Genomic DNA, 21,298 nt, shown 5'->3' on the forward strand with positions numbered 1-21,298 from the left:
AAACTTGTTTTAGTTTCACTGAATAGCACATGACTTCCTCCACACACACACACACACACACACACACACACACACACACACACACACACACACACACACACACACACACACACACACACACACACACACACACACACACAAACAGTGGAGTCAAAGTCCGGCCATGACCACGGCACAAGTTGTACGATCAGGAACGGTTTTGTTTTTTTTTACTGCAGGGATTGTGCATCTACGTGTGCAAGGCTTTAATGTTTAAATCTGTTTTCCTGTTATTGACTGGACTCTAATACGGATGTATGACAGCAACTACAGGGTAATAATAGAGAGCGCTTCAACACCGACGGCTCTCCAAACATAGGAAATACTGAGAGACTCTACAAACGTCCTGAAGAAAAACAGGCAAAAGTTGAACAAATTGTCCAAGACAGTCACTACAAAATCTGGTACATTAAACAAGAATTAGTGCTGCAAGGTAGGGAACTCTCACACCCTCCAGTGGTCACAGAAGTGTACTGCGAAATAAAAAACATGAAGCAAAGACTTTCATGAAACATTTATTCCAAAAGTTTGGACGTTTTCTGTTTCAAAACTAAAAATGATCTTAAAAGATAAGCTAAGAAGAAACGAGAATATAAAATGATGTTAATAAATTTGAAGGAGTTTTGTATTTTATAAAACGATACAAAATTTCTAAATACCGTAATTCAGAATCTGGACAGACCAGCTTCTGTCTCCCTGAACTTCAGACCGTCCCCACAGATTTTAAAAGTGTGTTCCTGAGGTATGTACGCAGCTGATTCATCAGGTCTTTGTTCTGACCTTCGACCCAGTGCATCTCAACCCCTACGTCGCTTCCCTCTGGAATCACATTCAGAAGACACTTGAACAGAAAGTGCTCGACCCCTAAAGAGGTACAGGGCCGTCCGGTGTCACCAGCAGCAGGAGTTTTCACATCCGCTTCCTGTCTTGGTTCTGCGCAGACGGAGGAATCCATGTCCACATCCTCATCCCCTGCATTTGGCAGCGCCTCTTTTTCTTCTCGTCCTTCAGCCAAGGTCTCAGTTTTTGTGCTCGACTCTTTTGAAGAAACAGGTTTGCCTTTGAGGTCGGCTTCCTGGCTCTTGTCATTTCCTTGGTTTTCAGTGGAAACGGGAGCAGCTGTGACCGTACTGGTTTGTATACTGGTCCCAGCACAGGGAGGCGCTCTGGGAAGCTCTCGTAGCTGACGCGTCTGTTCACGCCTCTTCTGTCGGCCGTGGATCCAGGTGTTCTCCACAGCAGTCAGGAAGAGGCTCTGCTCCTGTTGTCTGCAGGGGACTCGCTTATGCAGCACCTGTAAAACGACAAACAAGACTCCAGCCAGTTCAGCATAATGGAACCAATCCAGAATTAACTAACCCACAGCAAAAAAAAAAATGCTACACATAAAACTTTGCCTTCACTTGTTATAGAGATGCTGTATAAGTCAAATGATATGAATTTATTGTGTGTTGATATGACATTCTGGCCACTGACTTGGTAGGAGGAGGAAGATTGTGTCTTCTTAGCACTGTGTGCTAACTTTTAGCTCCAGAATGAGCAAGCTGAAAAACAGCCAATGGGCTAATTCAGCTGTATTTACAGCAAGGGGAATTAATGTGCATTGTCTCTGCAATGCTAATAATTTGGCATTGTTTATGCCATTTTTGTCTTGGACAATATAAGATTTAAATACAAGGGAAACTAAATATTGTTGTAACTCATTATAATCATAAATACTCTGGCGGAAAAAAGATTCTGTCTTTGTAACTTAATGCCTTAGTCCAGAAATATGGAGGGTAAAGGAGATTTTAATTTTTCTTTGACTTTTCTAGTTGAACCAGACAGGATTTAGAACATCTACATCCTATAAATCCTGAAATATTAAAATAAACACATTGTGTTCAGAGAGTTTTAGTACACATCTTTAACTTTATATCCAATTGAGTATATGTGGATATCTAATTCTTTTATATAAAGTGCATATCGTGAATTGTGTGAATGAATCGGTAAAGACCAGCTTCAGACAATCATTAATAATGATAGACGTAGCAGTGGGAACACAGTCGTGAAGCTTACCCGCAGCTCAGTGAGGGTTTTCTCCAGCAGAGCAGTGATGCTGTCCACAGAACTACAGCTGCTGCTGCTGCTGCTGCTGCCGCCTGCAGCAGAGGCCTTGGCCTGGAGCTCCTTCACACCTGCCTCTGGTAGTGTGAATGACAGCGGCTTCTGAGCTTTCTCCAGTTTACGCTTCTTACTGGGAGGAGACTGGAGGACAACAAAACAAAGAGCAGATAATCCAACAGTAATCTGCACTGAAAGAAAATCTGGACAGGTGAAATGTTGCTCATCTGTGCAGTTTAGACTGAAATACAGCAAGGAGAGGAATGATTTCGCTGTTCAGTTAGATCACCTTGGTAATGCAAAACAATCTCTAAATTTTTCTAAACTGGATATTAGAAATATAAAAAAGGTTTTCACCACTGCTGTGATATCCATTATTTCCATCTGAATGCATAATGGTAAAGGATAATTGTGAAAGTCGAGTTCAAGCTGCCAGCAGAGGGCAGTGTGTGCTCAAATGATGGGCAACAGCACCTTTCTCACTAAATTAGAATCTGAGATTACATGTATTCTTTAAGACACAGTTTAATAGAATAAAAGTTTAATATATGTACCTTTTATTTGATTTATTTTAAGTAGAGCACTTTGGTAAAATTGATGTTTCTAAATGTGCTTCATAAATAAGTTGAATTTGAATTGTTATCTGACAGGGCACCTGCTAAAACACTTCATTTAGATGTTGTATGTTTCCACAATAAAAAAAAAAAGATTTTTAAAATAAATAAAAAACCAAGCTTTTATGTCAATGAGAAACTAATCAACTAATTTCTACGTCCCTATGAATGTGAGCGCGTTCATCGCTTGCGCCACAAGAGGGCGCTGCAGCGGCGCCAGCTTCCACCTGAACCCGCAGTGCATCAAGCAGCGTCTTTTGTCTAATCGCCTCCATCGTTGGGACTGTGATGGGCGGTGGAGGTTATTATCCAGGCATTACTCGGCAGAGACGCGCAGCAGCGACACGGCCGCTGCACCCATGAGTCACTGCGGTCGGGTCCAGAGGGCTGGAGGATGCGGCGGAGGGCAGCGGGGGTCTGCGGCAGTGCAGACGGAGCTGACAGCATGGCCGACTGACCTAGAAACAGCCGAGTGGAGGAGAAGACCGCGACCTTCACACTGCTGCACTGATCCGGAGACGAATCCCGCTTGCTGCTGCTGCTAATGATCTCCTCTCTCATTTAGAACTGCAGTCTGCAACATTTGTTTTTATTTGTATGAATAAATATTTGGAAATGTCTGTTTTGGTTTATGTAAAACAAATATTTATTTATAACATATCTATACCCTTTTAAGGGCTCTTTTTTTAATCTCATATTTTTGATGGTTGGGCTTCTTTAATAAAATGGGTAGAAGCATAACGTTTTAAAAAATGTTCTTATTGTTTGTTTTAGACGTCTCTCCCTGTTCCTTTCAAGCTTTCTAAAGATCGGCGCCTCATTGCACAGACGAAGGAAATCAATAAAGTTCATCAGGCTGAACCTGTAGCCCACATCCTTGACACAGATTCTTTAACTAACGCAAACAAACAGATTTTAAAATGAAACATGCGCACTCAACACTCACACACATGTGCTCTGTGTCCCTTTTATGATTGCTTTTCCACTCCATTATTCATCGCACTCAGCAACCCTGACCTCACCGCATGCCGCATCGAACTCACTCACACAGAGCAAGTCGAGGATAACCAATGACGGAAAATATGACACGTTTTTTTGTTGGTTTATAAAACGGCACTTTTAAAACCTAAAATGTACTAGGTGGTACTTTTTCGACATCATCTGCAGCTAGTCACCCCCATCTCAGCTCTCCGGCTATATTTATGTACAGGAAACCAAACATCTCCAAAATGCAGCAGCACCATCCACCTTCAGGCGAACATTTTAAATCATATTTGACCCAAACCTTTGTGTGAACTCTGCATCTTTCTGTCCTCTGACCAGAGGCCTGCATGAGCAACACGGAGCCTCCGGGCTGGAATGAAGCCCAGCAAATTTTCTCTTCTTTTATTCTTTCCACCTCTCCTATGAGCGCAGTCACCTCACCGTCTGGTAATCGTGATGATTATTGCTCCTACCAAACAAAAACCTCAACTTCAAATGCCCTGCTTTACAAAATATTCAAAGTTTCAAATGTAAATAAATAAAATAATTCAGAAAGTTTTGTAGTAGTGATGTTATGCCCTACAATGTGGGTACGTTACAAGGAAATATACATTTATAGAAAGTTCAGTGGAAGGAAAACATGTAAGGTTGGAGTGGAAGCGAGCTCCTTTAAGAGTTTGAGAAGATTCACAGAGCTTAGACTGTGATTAGAGTTAGTGCTTCAAAAGCCAGCAAACACAAAAAATCCATGGAGGATTGTAAAAAGGAAGATGAGGCCCAACAACACAAACGAATGCTGCCAATGTCTCAACCTGGGATGACCCTACATTTTGATGCTTTCATGTTCAAGCTAACGTTGAAGCTCCAGATATTTTCATGACTTCAGTGTTTGTGATGATCTCTTGCAGGCTGAAGGTGAACAGGTCAAAGCTGGACCTTTGTCACATCTGTCACACGTTGAAAGTTACAGTCATAAATGAATATTTTTATGGCCACCACAGAAACATGGGAACCGAGCAAAGAGTCACACATGGATAAACTCTGCCATGTGACCACGACCAGTAAACACGCACATGGTTTGAGGGGGTCTGCGTGAAACTGATGGCAGGGCCGCTCCGGAGCGTGGATGATGCCGAGCGCCGAGCAGAAGAAGTAGGCCAATCATTCTGCTCCGCTGCTTTTGTGCCAGAAAAGCCAAAACAGAGAGAGCTGCAGCAAAGTGTCACAATCTATTCTGTTTAACCATGTTTAATTCAGGGTTAGGCAGGGTAACAGAGCTGCAGCTTCGTTTTTCATCCTCTCTTTCTGTCACAATCACTTCCAACTTTCTCCGGGTCCAGACAAGTCAGTGTGCGCAGAGCACTGCCCTGGCAACTGTTGCCTGGCTACTGCATGCAAGAAATCCCATAAACATCTCCCCAGAGGACAGGAGTTAAGTGCACATAATGGATCAGGGCTTGGTGAGGAGGACAGAATCCAGACTGAAGAGAGAGAAAGGGCTGAGGATGGAGCATCAGTGAGAAGGGAGGAATCAGAGAACAGGTCCTGATCAGAGTCGGTAATTTAGAGGCCTAATTTTATTAACTCGCCCTGATGGCCGATGGATTACACATCTACAGGCAAGAAGCTTGATGGCAATTAGCAGCTGGTCACACAACAAGCTCTGAAATACTGAAATACACCTAAAGGATATAACTACAGCTTTGAATCTGGCTCACCCCTCCCAACTATTCCTTTAACCCAGTTTGGTTGCAACAGCATGAATCCTGGATGTCATTTTGTCCTTCACCTGATCCATCGTTTTGCCCCTGAACGTAAGCATCCCGCTGCCGGGTGATTCAGAAACATGAGTCCATGCATTCACAATGTCTTCCAGGACTACCTGTCCACAGGTGTGCATAATTGATCAATTTAAAATCGTAATTCTCAGACTGCACCATTACTTCTGGTTAAGTAATGCTGCAAGGCTTTAAGTTATCAGGCAGCTCTCCTGGGCCCAAAGAGCTACCCGAACCCTAACCCTGCTTTCAAAGGTAGGATTAAAACTTTTCTTGTGGCGAATCTGACAGGTTTGACCCAGAGCTCTCCTCTTATTTATTCTGCTACAGGTTCGGAGAGAAACGTGAGATCCTTTGAAGGAACCATCACATTCTTCCTCACTGTCCTGTTCTTTCCGTACACCATTAAACAAAAGCAGCAATCAGTGGATCTCTTGGATTTCTGAAGGATCAGTCATCGTGTGGCGACTAATATCAGATAATGGCAAAGAAACATTTATAAATGGGACCTTCAGGCTCTTTGTTTAATGAAGGCCAAATTGTTATTTTTTGTTGAATCCAGGAAAAATACCAACTAAATCAGTCTAATATAAAAAAAGTCACTAAAAATCTATTCATTTCTTTTGATAAACAGCAGAAATAAAAAAAAAAAAACAGTACAATTTATTAGCAAAAAACTTAATTAAAAAGAAGGAAATGATGTCTGTTAAGTAATCCATGCATTGGATTACTTTACCCAACTAGTGTCAGGGTTCTTATATATTTACCATTAAAAAAACATCCAGACTCATCTTTCAAAATTATCCCATCAGTTTTTAGGGGATTATAAACATTTGAGCACAAAATATTTCCCCAATTATCATCATTTGTTTTTGCACAACGTTTCACATTTTATGCCACCTAGACAATCTAGATCACTTATAACCCATAATAACTCAACTGAATTTCATAAATAATAATAATTTTTAAAAAATTTGTAAAACCTCAGTTTGTACGCCGTTATATCTTTATTTCACAAAATGCCTTGTTTGGTTTCTGAATCAAACTCAGTTCAACAACCTTGGGTTTAAATCTCAGACGTAAAAGTATCTTGAGGCCCAAAAAGCTCTGAAATGTCCCTGTTTGTCCGAGTCAGAAGATAAAAAAAAAAACAAGGTTGGTCAGGTTTTGATGTGGCAAAAGAAAATGGTAAAAATGTGCCAATCGCATTTCTTTCCTTTTGATTTTTCTCTTCAAATTAAAAGAAAGAAACCTTCAATCTTTCTCCTGTCTCTTTTTCTTAGAGACGATAGTGCGGTAAAAATAAACCAAATAGAAACAGGGACTTACCGGTACCGTCACATCGTCATAGAAACTCCAGGCCAGCGCCCAGCGCATGGTCCGTCCCTGGCAGAACTCTGTGTGGGTCACTTTGGGCACCTGAGCACCAAAGAGAGAGTCAGAGATGGCCCAACGCAATAAAGTGCTGAAGGAAACAAGCTCCAGACAATAAGAGGATCACCAGCATTACGCTCAATCGTCTCTCTGTTTTCCTAGCAAAAGGTAAGTGTTTATGGAGACATGGCGACCCCAAGAAACTATATTTTGCTGCAGAGATTTTTAACCTCCCAGCCTTTTCTTAAATATATTCTCTATAGATAAAAGATAAATGGTCGCCATCCATCCGAAGACCCAGAGCATAAATATTTTTGAACTACTGTTCAGAAAATCCAAAACACACAGATTTAAAACAAATCTATATTTGTATTTATCAGTGTAATCCATGATTACATGGGAAAGGTGAGTGTGCTGATACAACAAATCTTTTATTCTTACACATCTTTATCAGCCGTGCATAGAATTATGAATACTTGTTGAGAGTTGTATGTAATTTTTTAACTTCAAAGCAAAAAAACAAGAGGTTTAAATTGTGTAATTGGTGATAAAAGCTTTGGTATATTAACTAGAGAGGTTTTTACTGAGAGATGCTTAAAAGTGAAGCATCGGTCTCCTCCCTGGATGTTCCCCAGCCCTGCAATCACTCGGACTCAGACCTCTGGAGAAGGTTTCGGAGGAGGCTGGGTGTCTTCCTTTTTCTTTCATGTGGGCTCGTTTATGCTTTAGTGGCTTATTAGAAATGACTGATCAACCTCCTAACATCCACTGGGATTTAATTGGGATCTGAACCTTTCGTTTCTGCATGAGCAAACTGAGATCAGAGGCCAGAGTTTGGTGCCGGTCCTCAGCGGATACTCACCCCTTGTTTCCTCAGCTCCTCTTTCAAAGGTGCCAGGCTGCATTTCTTACCCAACATGCAACTGTACCACCTGCCGAAAGAAAAACCAACATCAACCAGCTGTTTGTGTGCTGCAACGCTTGGTTTGTGGCAGGTGGATATGAGCATGTGTGTTAGCAGCCCACTGTCCAGATCTGAACTACAAAGCAGAGATCAAAACAACCAGACATAGGCTTCAGGGAGCAACACAAAGGCAAAATGAAAACATGAGAAGCAGGAAAACATCCGGGCGCTCATGGTCCTGCAGCGCACAGAGAAACGGTTTTGAAGCGTTCCCGAGGCAGAGGCCCGATCAATAATCGCTGCTGCGCAATAAAGACGTGAGTCTGGTGTTGATCAATGTGCAGCAGAGTCCAACTGGGACACGCGGAGGAAAGATGAAGACATTAGGGAGCGCTGGTCTGGAAACTTGGCTGGTGAAGCTGCGTCCTCCGGGCTGAAGTGGAGTTTAAATCTCATCTTCTGTGATGGATGCAGGCAGCATTAAGCTCATCTGCAGATGTTGGAGCCATCTATAGAGGCTCTCATAAGCAAATAAAATCCAGTTTTTCATGATAAATCACTTCAGAGCTTTTTCCGCTAATAGTGTGCTACGTATATATATATCCAACACATAACGATGCAGTAATGATGTGTTCACACTGTTGGACTAATGCTTTACTGACTTTCGGGTCAATTTCTTACATCTTGACTTGTCGATATTTGCCTGACTCTACAGATTTTCAGTCAGGTTGAGTTCTAGACTCGTTACAGAACCGCAATCGCAAAATCTATCTCATGGTGAGAATTTAAAAGACACATTTGATTTGGACGTTATGTTTGGACTCATTCATAAACTAATCTTGATCCTCAGCTTTCTAGCAGACAGGCTCTGTTTGGGATTGTTCGTATTTTCTTAGTCCATGTGAAGAAAAGTTATCCTGGAATATTACATTTTGCAGAAAAAATTCCAAAGTTGAGATTTAAAGCTGGATTTCTCGTGAACATCAGTTTTCTGTGTGTCTTTTTAAGACTTAATTTAACAATTTTCTGTTAAAATGAACCATTTGTGTGTGGACAGATGACACAAACATGTATGTTGGGGAGCTCCATGCATGCTGGGAGAGTAATGATGCAGGGAGAGCCTCGTGTCAAACCTTTAGCTGACGTAATGAAATATTGATCAGCTGTAATATTAGCAGATGTTCCCCACTTCTAATCACAGCAGGGAAGGAAATACCCCGAAAACCTTCCTCCACCAGCAGCTCCTTCAGTCATGAAAGAGTGCAGCTGCACCAGTTTACACTTTTGGTTTCCCTCTTTGAAAAGAGAAGGCAGAGGATGAACTCAGAAATCATTTTCATATCAATAGAGATGAATCAGGAGCATCACTTCAGCTCTGGTTACAGTGTGGAGCTTCTGTCTGACAGTAATTACCCTTTAGTGGGGAATCAGGAGCAGGCTGGGGTGGCAGGGCGTCTCACTGGACCATTTCTAAAGGCTGGCACCGTTTCCATGGACACCTGGTAGCTGTGGTATCCCAGCATGCAGTTGGGAATGACAGCCGGCTCCGCTTGGTTTGTCTAGAACCTCTGAGCTGCTAAGCAAATCGGGATTCGCTCCAACTGCCTCTCCTGTATTCATGATTTTGCAACACAGAGCCACATAAGAGCAGGCAGGTGTTAACATCAGTCCCACTCCACTGAAGCATCAGGAACGAACACACACACACACACACACACACACACACACACACACACACACACACACACACACACACACACACACACACACACACACACACAGAGTATGGTGTGTCGGAGCCAGAGCAGGTGTGGCCTGTCTAATCAGGTCTAATAGCTCCACTCTGCTGGGGTCTCACTCGGCTGCTTTGGTGACAGGCCCGGTAAAGGGGGAGGGGGACGTGATGGCCGCCACCCAAACACAGTGGCTCCCCTGTGGCTCCCAGATACAGCGCGGGGAGCGTGTGTGTGCCTAAATCATTACAGAAACTGAGGGTGACAACTACATCAGCAATCCATCTGCCTGTCTCACGATTCAAACTCATGGCTCGGGGGCCAAATCTGGCCCGCTTTAGCTGCTTAGGTGACTCCGAATGCCAAATCTCTCCAGTTTTTTGGGATTCAACAATTGCAGAAATTTATGCAAAAATCAAGACGATTTCTCTGTTATTGCATAATTGTGGGTTTATTGTAAATTTTACACAGACTGTCAAAAGCATTGGGTTTAAGTGATGCCAACTCCCACCTGCATGTGGCAGTGTTTATTACTTCTACTACCCTGCTGTGAGTTTCACATCCCTGTCCAACTCTCTCTTCAGCCAATCAGAGCCTCTTCAAAGTCATCCAAACTGCAGCACACTTCAACATCCATCATGTTGCTACCATGTGTAGCTCTGATGTGTAGATATTTCTGCACCAAACAAAAAAAAAAAGACTTTGTTCTCACCGCAGCCGCTTCTTCAGCTGCAGGCTGTCATGAATGATCCTCTTGACGAACTCCAGCTCGCCGCCCTCCGCCATGATCTCAGTCACCCCGCCCGTGTTCACCGAACTGGGAGGAGGTCTTCGTGAGTTTCTGGAGTTCACCCCCTGCAGGGAGAGCAACACGACAGACAGAGATTAGGAGGGAATCCTATTAGGAGCTTATTAGAGTCACGTAAACAAACAGCATTTCATGCAGGAGCTGAATTGACTGAGTCAGGGAGGCTGAGCCAGAACTAAAACATAAAGATAACAAAAACATTGTGGTGAGCTTTTCAGCCTCCTGCAGCCCATCAAGACATTGATTTGTTTCAGCATTTGCATGAATCACTGCCTCAATGCGGTGTTTCCAGACAACTCGAGGAATGATCCAAACAAGTGTTTTTTAAATATCCCTAATATTCCCCGTCTTTTGTTGCTACTGCCCCAATGTTTTTGGGACGTGTTGCAGGCATCAAATTCAAAATGAGAATGTTTGCCAAAAAAGCATAAAGTTAGCTAAATTTCCAAGTAGACTGCTGTTCTGGACATAATAAAACACAGAGATCCAACAATATCAGACGGAGAGGATCTGTTTTTTTATCTTTCTGCTCTATAATGAACATGGAAAGAATAATAACTAACATGAATAAAAATCTTATATTATATTATATCATAATAATATAAGAAGCACCTACCTTTGCTTCTAGCTGGTTGGCAAAAAAAGGTGGGTTACACATGCAAAAGTCATAAATAATTTCTGTCTCTTCTTTTAAGGCGTCCATCAGTAAAGTCTTCTGCGGGACTTTTACAACTGTTAAAGAGAAAAAAACGAATCAGCAGAGTAAAGCAACATGGATGAACCTGACGTGACATCGTTTTATTTTACTACCACTCACGATACAGCAAAGCCCACAGCATCATACGACCTACATCGTGTCTGAGCCTGCATTCACCTTTCACCAGGTCTGACAGCTTGTTCTGCTCCACATTCTTCTTTGCGTAGTCGAAGCAGATGTCGTCCACCTCTGTGGCGAGGAAGAACCAGCCGTTCATTGTGGCTCCCAGTAAGGGATAAATGCAGGACGCTCCAGTGCCTGAGGAAACAGGAAACACATCTCTAACGTCTGAAAATGATGTATGTATCACTATGAAGATTGATAGTGGCCGTCAGGGACTGATATGGAAATGTGCGCTGATATTTTAAAGTTAAGAAAAGACGGGATACAATGCGCTACTAACCACTTTAAACATCTGGAGCCAATTAACGTCAGTTCCAGCGGTGATAATCGTGTTATTTTAACGTAACCAGATGCATTATTCAGGTCACACTCAGAGAGCGTCAGCATCCTTTGCTAAAGGGGAACCGGTGGTGATCCATCAAAGAGAAGACGGCTTCATTCTGCTTACTAACAGCTACAGGGTCACCAATCAGTGACCTGGAGCCCCACAGAGGACACACCCACGCCTCTGCAGGGACAGCTCAGGGTTGTTTTTGTCTCTCAGACTGACAGATTGGACATGAAGTGAGGCATCTGGACAGGGATTTGAGTTAGCACTGGGAGAACTGGGAATGACTAAGGTCATGTGCTGGTGGCTCTAAATGACACTTTGTAATCCTCTCTAATAGAAAATGTGAAGAGAAACAGAAATGGGAGCACAAACGGCTTAGAAAAAGATTTGTTAAAGCAACCAATGACCTTAAACATCCAGCCAGCGAAATAGCAGAATGGGTGACCACAGTGCAGTCAAATCTTATAATGGGATAGCCAAACTCCAGACCTAAACCCAATTAAAAATCTGTAGCAAGACCTACAAATGCCTCTCCACAAATATTTACAAATATTTCAGTATGAAGTTTGTGAATGTAATGTGACTGAAAGTTGGTAAATCCAAGGCGTATTAAAGTTTTTACCACATAGTTTAAGGACACAAAGAAAACCAAATCTGATTTGATCAACCCTCCCACAGTCTTAGTCATGGTCAGACAGCGGGGAAGCAGGAAGTCTGTCCCATCAGACCGTCAATTCCAGAAACTACAAAATAAAAGCTCGTAAAACCAAACATGGAGTCGGTCCCAGTGGACAGAGTAAAATACTTGAGTAGTTCAAATGACACCATCTGTTAAGATTGCCGGAGGTTAAAGGTGCAGGCCCACAAAAACAGGATAAAACTACATCCTGTTATGTTTGGCTCCCAGTGCAGAAACCTTGATCTTAGCAGCTGTATGAAATTAAAATATCTGACATTAACGTGGAGAATTCAACTATTGATAAAGATACCTCCTGTTTCTTCTAATGCCCAAACTGTGGAAACTATTTAAAATTTTTTGTGTAGAAATTTGAAGGACACAGCTTATTAATAGCTTGTCAGGGTGTACCGATGTCGATGCCCCGGCGAGGCTGCTTCTGGCCGTCGATGAGGTCCTCCACCCAGTGGATGTAGTTGAGTCGCAGGGGGACGGTGGGGATGAGGCGCTCCAGAGGGATCTCGATGGTCAAACCAAAGTCTTCCTTTAACAGAGTGCAGGTGAGCGCGCGCACCGCCTCCGGCTCTTTGAAATTCACACTGCAAGAAAACCACATTAAAGTAAAAGTTTCTGAAAAAGTTCAATCGCACAAAAGTAGATAATTGGTAGAGCTGTTAACGCTAACGAGTTAACGCATGCAGTTAATCAGTTTTAACACGTTAATATTACATAATGCAGATTGATCACATGACCTATTTTGACCTAAAAGCCCCTTTTTTGTGGAGGGTTACCTAATTCACAGCAGTAGTCTTGTACAAATTGCAATAATGAATTATCCTTCCAGCACAACCAACATTTCTAAATTACAATTTGAAACAAAGCGACTCGTTTTTAACCTGAACGAGTCGCGTTTAACCTGGTGAAAGATTTTTTTTGAACATTTTGAAGTCAAGCATGGTGATTAATCTGATTTATTTTTAAAATCAATTCACAACACTAATACTTATTAAACATGTGGTTAATGTGGTCCCTTTTATTTGTTCAAATCTGAAATCAGCTCCTAAATGTAACCGGCTTTGTTGAGTCAAAAAGCAGAAATGTGACTGGTTAAAATAATAATGGCTTTATTTCTACAAGTTTGTTGAATTGTAACCACAGAGGATAGCACTGTGATTAAATATTTAGTAACTTTTTACACAGTAAGTCTAGCACTTTGCGCGTAGTTTGCACACTTCGCAGTATCTAGCAAAGCCACTTTATTGCCATTATGATTAGCTTGTGACCAAAGCCATAAAAAATAAACTTTAATCTTGGCCTGATTCCACTTATCTCTATGTTTGTGCCCTGTTGGATTAACCTCTGAGGTCACTAGACAGTGATTCACCAAAACGCTCTTAAAATGCCACTTCATTAACCTGCTGCAGCTCTCTGCACCGAGCCTCATCACTTCACACAAACAGACACACGAGGGACGACGTGGGGATAAGCAACCCATCAAATTAAATTCCCCCTCTGATAACAAAGATTTTTACACACACAAAGCTCCACACGCTCTTATTCCCAGCCCTCCCTGCCTGACTCGTCTTCCCTCCTCCACGTGTTTAACCATTTCAGCTGTCGCACCAGAAGGTGTGGGCGAGGTAGCTGTAATTAAAGCTTCGCCGGGTCCTTTTACACCTTGGCAGATGCAGTTAATTACATCCTGGTGATTGGGAGCGTCGCACTGCGCACATGGTTGGTGTGAAAGCAAACCAGCAGGATGATAAAACGTTTGCGGCTGAAAAAGATGCATATGTGACAATTTATCTCGGATTTTGGTTTTAGATGTTTCCTCCCTACCCCCCTCCCCCCAGATGAGATATTTTAATTCTGAAATAGAAACCATAGGAAGTTCATCTCGTTTTTTTTTTGTTTTTTTTGTCAGCATGATGAGAAAATATTTTTAACAATTTACATTTTTATCCAGACAGGGAAAAAAACTTTATTTTCTCCTATGCAGTCAAGGCTTTGAACAGATAACAGGAAGGCTGATAAACTAGCAAAGCTTGACCTTGAAAACATCACAGAAGATGCTGAATATTTGAAAAAAAAGGTCGGCTGTTCACAGTTTTTAATGTTAATTGCTAATATGAGCTTCAAAAGTTTATTTTTGCAAACTTAGAAAGGACCGAGCCTTTTAAACTCTCAACATGCTGCGGTACATGCTGAGCTCTGAAGTCAGAGTTAAGATACGGATCTATATTCTCAAGCAAAGAGCAGTTTTTGCATTTCTGATAAATAGTTAATGACCTCTCATTGCAGAATATGATTTGAATCCTATTTCTCCATTATACTTCTTCAAATCTGAATAATCAAAAAACAATATCTGTCAAAGGGTCACAAGAAAAAGAAACATACACAATGGAAGTCTGACACAAAATTGTGATCAGTGCACCTCTCACTGAACATAGATTGATTATACAAGTAATTTTCGAATTCAGGCTGCTGCTTTGCATGTTTTGCTCGGAGTGAATTATGCTGCTTACTGTTTATCCACATCATCTTTGAAGGCTCTGCTAAATAGCCCGAGTATTCACAGCTGGCTCCAACGTGGGGAAAGTAGCTGTACCGCAAAGCAATGGGGAAGGAGTGAACAGCACGTACACAAGCTTGATTAACAGCGCTCCTCCTGGCTTTGATTGGTTGTTTCTGACAAGGAGTGGTGTATTTCTGCAGATGGCAGTAGCAGCTCAGCAAGAAGGAAGAGGAGCTAGATATTTTTCAGATTACTCAACGGCTTTGACAAATAAATAAAAAAACTATTTTTTATAAAAGCATGCGGCAGCTTTTAAGCAGGAGAATTAATCTTTTTCAATTTTTCCTAACGAAAACTTTTCTCACTTCAAGTCTGAGCTCCATCTTCCCTCATCTGATAAACATTTGTTAAGTTAACTGGTCAGCTCAACAGCTGCTGACCTCCGAGGATCCACAGCAGGATTGTAAAAAGATGAGCCGAGGCAGAAACTGGGCCGGGTCATGGTGAGGAACCAGGCTAACTGGGCGAGCCTCGGTACATCAGCGCAACACTCAGAGCCAAAATGAGAGCCAGCCTCTCTCATCACCTCCTCTCACATTCTCAGCCCTCGTTTCTCCTCAGAGGCATCATTAGATGGAGATCGATATTCAGACAAGGGGAGGCTGCTCGGGCCGCGGCTCTATTTTTGGACCGCTCCGTGTGTGAGCCTGTGATGCGGGGCCGGCCGTCTCCATGGCAACCACACCTACTGAAGCTGATGAGCGGCGCACGCAAATCCGGCCACGCTGGAGCAATGGCTGATGGCAGGGGGAGAGCGTGAGCGCGCCCGTAGCGTCACGCCGGCGCGGAGGCTCGCCGCTGCGTGCCTACGCCACGGACGAAGCCGACGGGACTCGAAGAGGGACAAACGCGAGACGAAAAAGTTGGTGCCGGGGTGGGAATCTGAACGAGAGCGGAGGAAGAAAGTGTCGAAACGGAGAAGGAGCTTCACTGTCGGCCGAGTCTGTGAAGAAATGAGAGTTTGTGTTCTCAGAGGTGGGGAAGTCGTTTTAGACATCAGACCGGTGAGACAGCTGAACGCTTTTATGATCAGCATTAAAGCACAAATAGTCAGCTGCATGAACCCGGCTCACAGAGATAACCTTCATCTGAACTCAGTTGGAGCTCAAGGAAGCGTGTTGTGCTGATTAGGCAGCATCTTTTCTCCTCTCAGCTGTTTCACAAACCTATCACAATCGTCCGCTTGTAAAGATAAACCGTTCGGAAAGGTCATTTTATATTTAGTAAGCTACGAATATTAAGCAGCAGCTTAAAACTGCACATGTTAACAGTTTGTTTTTAACAAAAGACCATGACTGAAGACGAAGATTGCTTTTAAGACCCACCTCCTTGATTCAGCTTTCAACCCAGTAATTTTATCTTAATTAAAAAAGATACATTTATAAATAAAGTTGTCTTCACTTTGTAACTCTGTGAACTAAATCCTTAGATAACAAATATCAACAAGAACAGATTAAAACAGATTAATCAGATTTACTATATTTTATGATAGATTCAAAGTTAAGCTGCTGTACTTAAAGCTAATTTTTAACAATGACCTAATTTTTTTTTTTATGAGATGCAAATAATTATGCTTCCAACCCTTTTCTTTACCTATCAGTGATGAACACTGAAGAACCACACAAAGAAAAGGAGTTCACCTTTATTATTTTTATATTATTTTTTTATAAATCAAAAGCTCTTTGGCTGTTATCTGCATATTGTCCACTTAAGATTCTGCACTGCAGCTAAGGTTTTGTTTCCTAGCTTACTGCAAATGCAGGAACCTCCTAGAAATGAATACAATAATAATACAATAAATGAATCACTGCCACTTCAAATGTGGGTGGGGGGAGATGTCAGCTGATGAACAAAAAGCAGCAGATCGTTCCAGAATGCTCTCTTCGCGCTTTATTGTCAGAAAAACACGCCTACACACGTCACTGGCTCCCTGTCTGCTTTTCTGGAAGAATTAAAGGAATTCATGACAATGATTTCCAATATTCCAACAACTTCTTGTGTTACAATGACCACAGATACTTGACAAGAAGCTTGCACAGCCACAATAGCTTAAAAAAAAACAGACACTGACATCGTCATAGTGGATTTAAATTAAATAAGCGAATTAAAAACCCGTCAACCTGCAGAGTTTCTCTCACCTCGCTCACATCAGACGGCTTAAAAGCTCCGGCACATTAGCAGCTCGGCTGTGCATTACTGCAGGGAAACGATCAATTTAAACCCATCAAGTTTCCTCATTATATCCCCATTTTCTCTTCTAAGAACCTGACTATTAATACATCTCTGAACAGAAGTGGAGTGAAAATTTTACATTTTTAAATTAAGTGTCAACCAGGCTAATGCATCTTTAATAACCACTACTCCTTTCAAGTCCTACGCCTGCTGTCCGCCTGACTCCACACCCCAACACCCTGAAAACAAACCAACATTCAGGGTGATTTTTGGTGAGGAGAGGGGTTGTTATCTTTTCCATTCAAATCAAAACCAGCACATTTCTGCAGCTGCCTCTGGTCTGGGGTGCTATCAGAGCTCTGCACCGGCGGCTTCTGAATGAGGGGAGACGCGTCTCCGCTGAGGATGGAACGAGTGTCTCCCTGAGATTACTCTCATCCCCCAATTTTTTGCTTAAATACTTTAAAGACCCAGTAGATGAGTTGGTTGGAAGATACAAAACCACGCTAATCCTCCCGTCTACTGACGAACCGCCAGACTGAAGAGGGAGAGGAAGGACATTACTGCAGACAGCTAACCTGAACACAGGTGTCAGCTGGAAGAGCTGGAAGAGCTCTGGGATGTTTTCAGGAACCGAGTGAAATTTCAGCATTACAAAATGCTGTGACCAAATAAAAGAGGGCAGGATTTTTTTGAACACGAAAGAAAATGTGGCTCCGATCAAACCAAACTCTCTTCTGTTACAATATAAAATACAATATCTGCAGGATTTAATCCATCTACCAGAAGTGAAGCACAAGTCTCAGACTAATCGTTGCTCTAAAAGCTCTAAATTCAGTTTTCATACTGACAGATAAAAACCTGCCAGCTCTTTGTTCATCTTCTGCCTGTAAGGAAAACGCAGACACAGCAACGCCATCAAATGTTAATTAGCGCTTGTCAGACCAGCATAGGGAGCGATGGTTTGCAGCGTGCCCACACACGCACACTGCGTCCACTGCAAGATGGCTGCCTGGCTATTTCACAGCCCACACATTAGTGTTTCCACATACCCAGAGGTTTCCCAAACCCATACGTCCATATTCATCTGTAAAATGAGAAAAAGTGGTTTCCTTCCCAACAGTGACGACGACATTATAATTCCCAAGGCTTCAAGGAGTCATTAATGTAAACAAAGTCAAATAATTCAAACTAAATGTTTCTGCCACCTGGGTGTAATGCTTTGCTTATGCCATAATTTATTAGTCCTCACTGAGGGCGTTTTTACACCCGATTGTCTGGTGGAAGCAGTTCGATTGTTTTCTGCTGGTGTGGTTCGCTTTAATACTAAACTTTTTAAAAAACCTGTTCACCCTCTCACCTGGAGTGGCACTGTACTATAGTCCACTGAAGGAAATGACACAAAAGCTTCAGAAGAAGACATGAGCACAAAATCCTTCTTCACAAAACTTAGCCAAGATGGAGTGGCGTCAGATTTCAGCTGTTATACGATTTCTCTTAAATCTCTGGCAAAAGACCATGAGTCATTTCTTCCGCTAGCATTAGGCTATTGCCTTTGTTTCAGTTGCATTTACCCAGAATGCCCTGCTCTCTAGTCCACTTCCTGCTTTTGGAGCAGCCTCCAGTCCAATTGACATTCACATATGCATTCAAACTCCAGAGTTCACTTCAACAGAAGACCAAAATTTTTTGGTGGATCAGAATTTGTTTACAAACAAGCCAACACACACATCCCCAAGCAACCTGGTTTTCTTGGCAAATGAACCAGAGTGCGATTAAAATAGATTTAAAAAGTCTATTCTGAATGAACCCTAATGGTTTGAAACAAATACTGCTTTCTGGTTTCTAAAAATATCCGACATACAGTCTCTGATTTCATCTGATTCCAGTTTTATAAAAGACAGCAACATATAAGAGACAGATGGAAGTAGGCTGTAGAAGGCTACAGGCTGAATCCATCAGAAAATTAAGGCATTATAAAATTAAATGAAAGATGTATAGTGCTCGTCAGCACCAAAAAGACACTTGGTCTAAATATGTGCAAAGGTAACCAAAACATAAACGTCTGTATTGTTTTTATTTTTATATCTGAGTGATAAAAACATGCATCAAGCTGGAAATAAAGCATGACATAGAGCTGTGATGGATATACTGTCAAAAAGACAGAAATCATGTTTCTCAGCGAGGGCTGCACAGTGGAGCAGTCGGTAGCAATAAGGTCCTGGGTTCGATTCCCGGCCCAGGGTCTTTCTGCACGCAGTTTGGATGTTCTCCCTGTGCATGTGTGGGTTCTCTCCGGGTACTCCGGCTTCCTCCCTCACTCCAAAAGCATGACTGTTAGGTAAATTGGTCTCTCTAAATTCTCCCGAGGTGTGTGCGCATGGTTGTTTGTCTTGTCTGTTTCTGTGTTGCCCTGCGACAGACTAGCGACCTGTCGTAGCTGGAGATAGGCACCAGCACCTCCTGACCCCATCAGGAATAAAGGTGAACAGAAGATGAATGTTTCTCAGCATTTTGCTGCAGAAGTCATACAGAGAAACGTAAAACTAATTCATGAAATGTAATAATCCTAAATGAAATAACATAATTGTGTGTTCTACACAACTGAAACCCATTCAAATAAATGAGGCTGGGCCCAATTATAGATATAATTGGGCTGCACAGTGGAGTCTGAAGGTCCCGGGTTTGAATCCTGGGTTGGGTTGTTTTGCATATCCATTACAAGAGGTCAGTGACACTTTAAGCACTATTTTTTGACTGGGTAGTGACTGGTAGTCAAAACGTAGAGGGGGGAGGGATTAAAAAAAAAAACTTACACGGGTCTTCCTGTGAGGCTGGTATGAACATGCTGCTGGAAGTCCGGGTATTTGGAGGCCAGGTAGGCGAAGTCCGGAGGTTTGTCCTTGTATCGGTTCCGAGGATGCATGGACTTATTGAGAGCCATGGGGATATAATCCTGGTGTCTAGCACGTAAACAAAGCCAAGCAGATGTTACCCCAACTTAAAATACGTGGCATTTACTTTAAAACTCAGATGGAAAACCAGTGCTCTTCTCCTGACTGGAAAAGTCAGTCTTGGTATTACATTCTCAGATCTTCCCTCCCAAAAACTAACACAGAAACTCGCACAGAAGCTAGCTTTGAAAGCTAACTCTATGAGCAACCAAACATCCGGTCTCTTGCGCCCATTCGGACGAACAGCGGCTCGGTCTCGTTCTTCAGCAGTATTTCAACTCTGGCGCTGAAACATTTAATGCGACAGAAGACCAAACTACTCACGTTGTTCAAACGTTTCTCTTTCCTGAAAACGTTCCAACGTCACGCTGCTGCGCGTTGACGTCACCGGCACGCCCCAGACGTCGTATTTCTTTCACGTTACTAACTGCCGATATGGAAGACAGTTAGTGTCTAATTTTGAGAGAGGACGGGAAATGAACTGAGCCAGAAATACTTTAGGATTTTTTTTTCTTCCAAAAAGGATTTTCTATTGAGGTTATCCGTCAGTATGAAAAACCTTTGTCAGATGTTAAAATTGTATATTTTGACCAAAATAAAGGCCAGTAGTCCAACCCAATACAGACATTTCCAACGAATAAACTAGAAAGTACAGAATTTAAGCCACTCTAGTCACATTTAAACTGTACATTACATGGAACAATTAACGTTCACAAAAGAGCTAATCCTTTGTGAACCAAACCAGCGTAATTTTAAATTGTCTAAATGTGGCAAACTGGTGAAGACATATCCCAAAAACTTTGAAGGCATTCCTTTACAAATAGAGGAGAAAATAGAACTTTTTTTTTCTCCCGACACAAAATGCATGTAATCTCAATTCAAATGGGGTTTAATTCTTAGATGACTCAAAATTAGATGTAAAGCTATACTTTAAACACAGATAAAATTGATCTAGGATCAAATTCAGCTCCCAATGTGACTTGCATAGGACAAAGTAATTGATTATGCAAATTTGTACATTTGCATGAAAGACTGCAGGAAGTCCCATATCATGATGCTTCCACCATTGTGATTCACAGTAGTTTCATTAACTACATAGATATCAATCTTAAAACCTTTTCTTGCCATTAAATCTGTACTGAAGATCAGTATGGTCTTTAAAAACCATAATGAATGCGTTTATTCAGTAAAGGAAAACAAGAACAACAAAAAATAAATAAAAATTACATACAGTGGCTTCAATGGAAAAGTGGTAATCCACTATTTCAGCCTGGATGGGTATCAATTTCAGACATTTGGTCAATAACTGATTATAATACAGATTTGTATGATAAGAGCTCCACGTCAGCAGCTCTTTAATCTACTCCAACAAT

At 42.0% G+C, this 21,298-nt stretch overlaps 1 protein-coding gene across 2 annotated transcripts; it reads right to left on the reverse strand.

The window, feature by feature from the left end:
• Positions 1–541: 541 nt before the first annotated feature.
• Positions 542–20,332, reverse strand: mettl16 (methyltransferase 16, N6-methyladenosin). 2 transcript variants are annotated; one of them, XM_055028607.1, is made up of 10 exons: positions 20,250–20,332; positions 19,788–19,934; positions 12,636–12,823; positions 11,212–11,352; positions 10,954–11,069; positions 10,242–10,384; positions 7,755–7,824; positions 6,848–6,937; positions 2,098–2,286; positions 542–1,333 (listed from the first exon to the last, which is right to left on the reverse strand). In XM_055028607.1, the coding sequence occupies exons 2-10, from the start codon at positions 19,913–19,915 to the stop codon at positions 743–745; spliced, it is 1,656 nt and encodes a 551-aa protein (XP_054884582.1). In that variant the 5' UTR covers positions 19,916–19,934; positions 20,250–20,332; the 3' UTR covers positions 542–742. The 2 variants fall into 2 exon arrangements, with proteins under 2 accessions (XP_054884582.1, XP_054884581.1); XM_055028606.1 differs by having other exon boundaries at positions 19,788–20,265.
• Positions 20,333–21,298: the final 966 nt, after the last annotated feature.

The sequence above is a fragment of the Poeciliopsis prolifica genome, unplaced genomic scaffold (assembly GCF_027474105.1).
Source record: "Poeciliopsis prolifica strain line A6 unplaced genomic scaffold, Auburn_PproV2 SCAFFOLD004, whole genome shotgun sequence".
In the NCBI taxonomy this organism is placed as follows: Eukaryota; Metazoa; Chordata; class Actinopteri; order Cyprinodontiformes; family Poeciliidae; genus Poeciliopsis; species Poeciliopsis prolifica.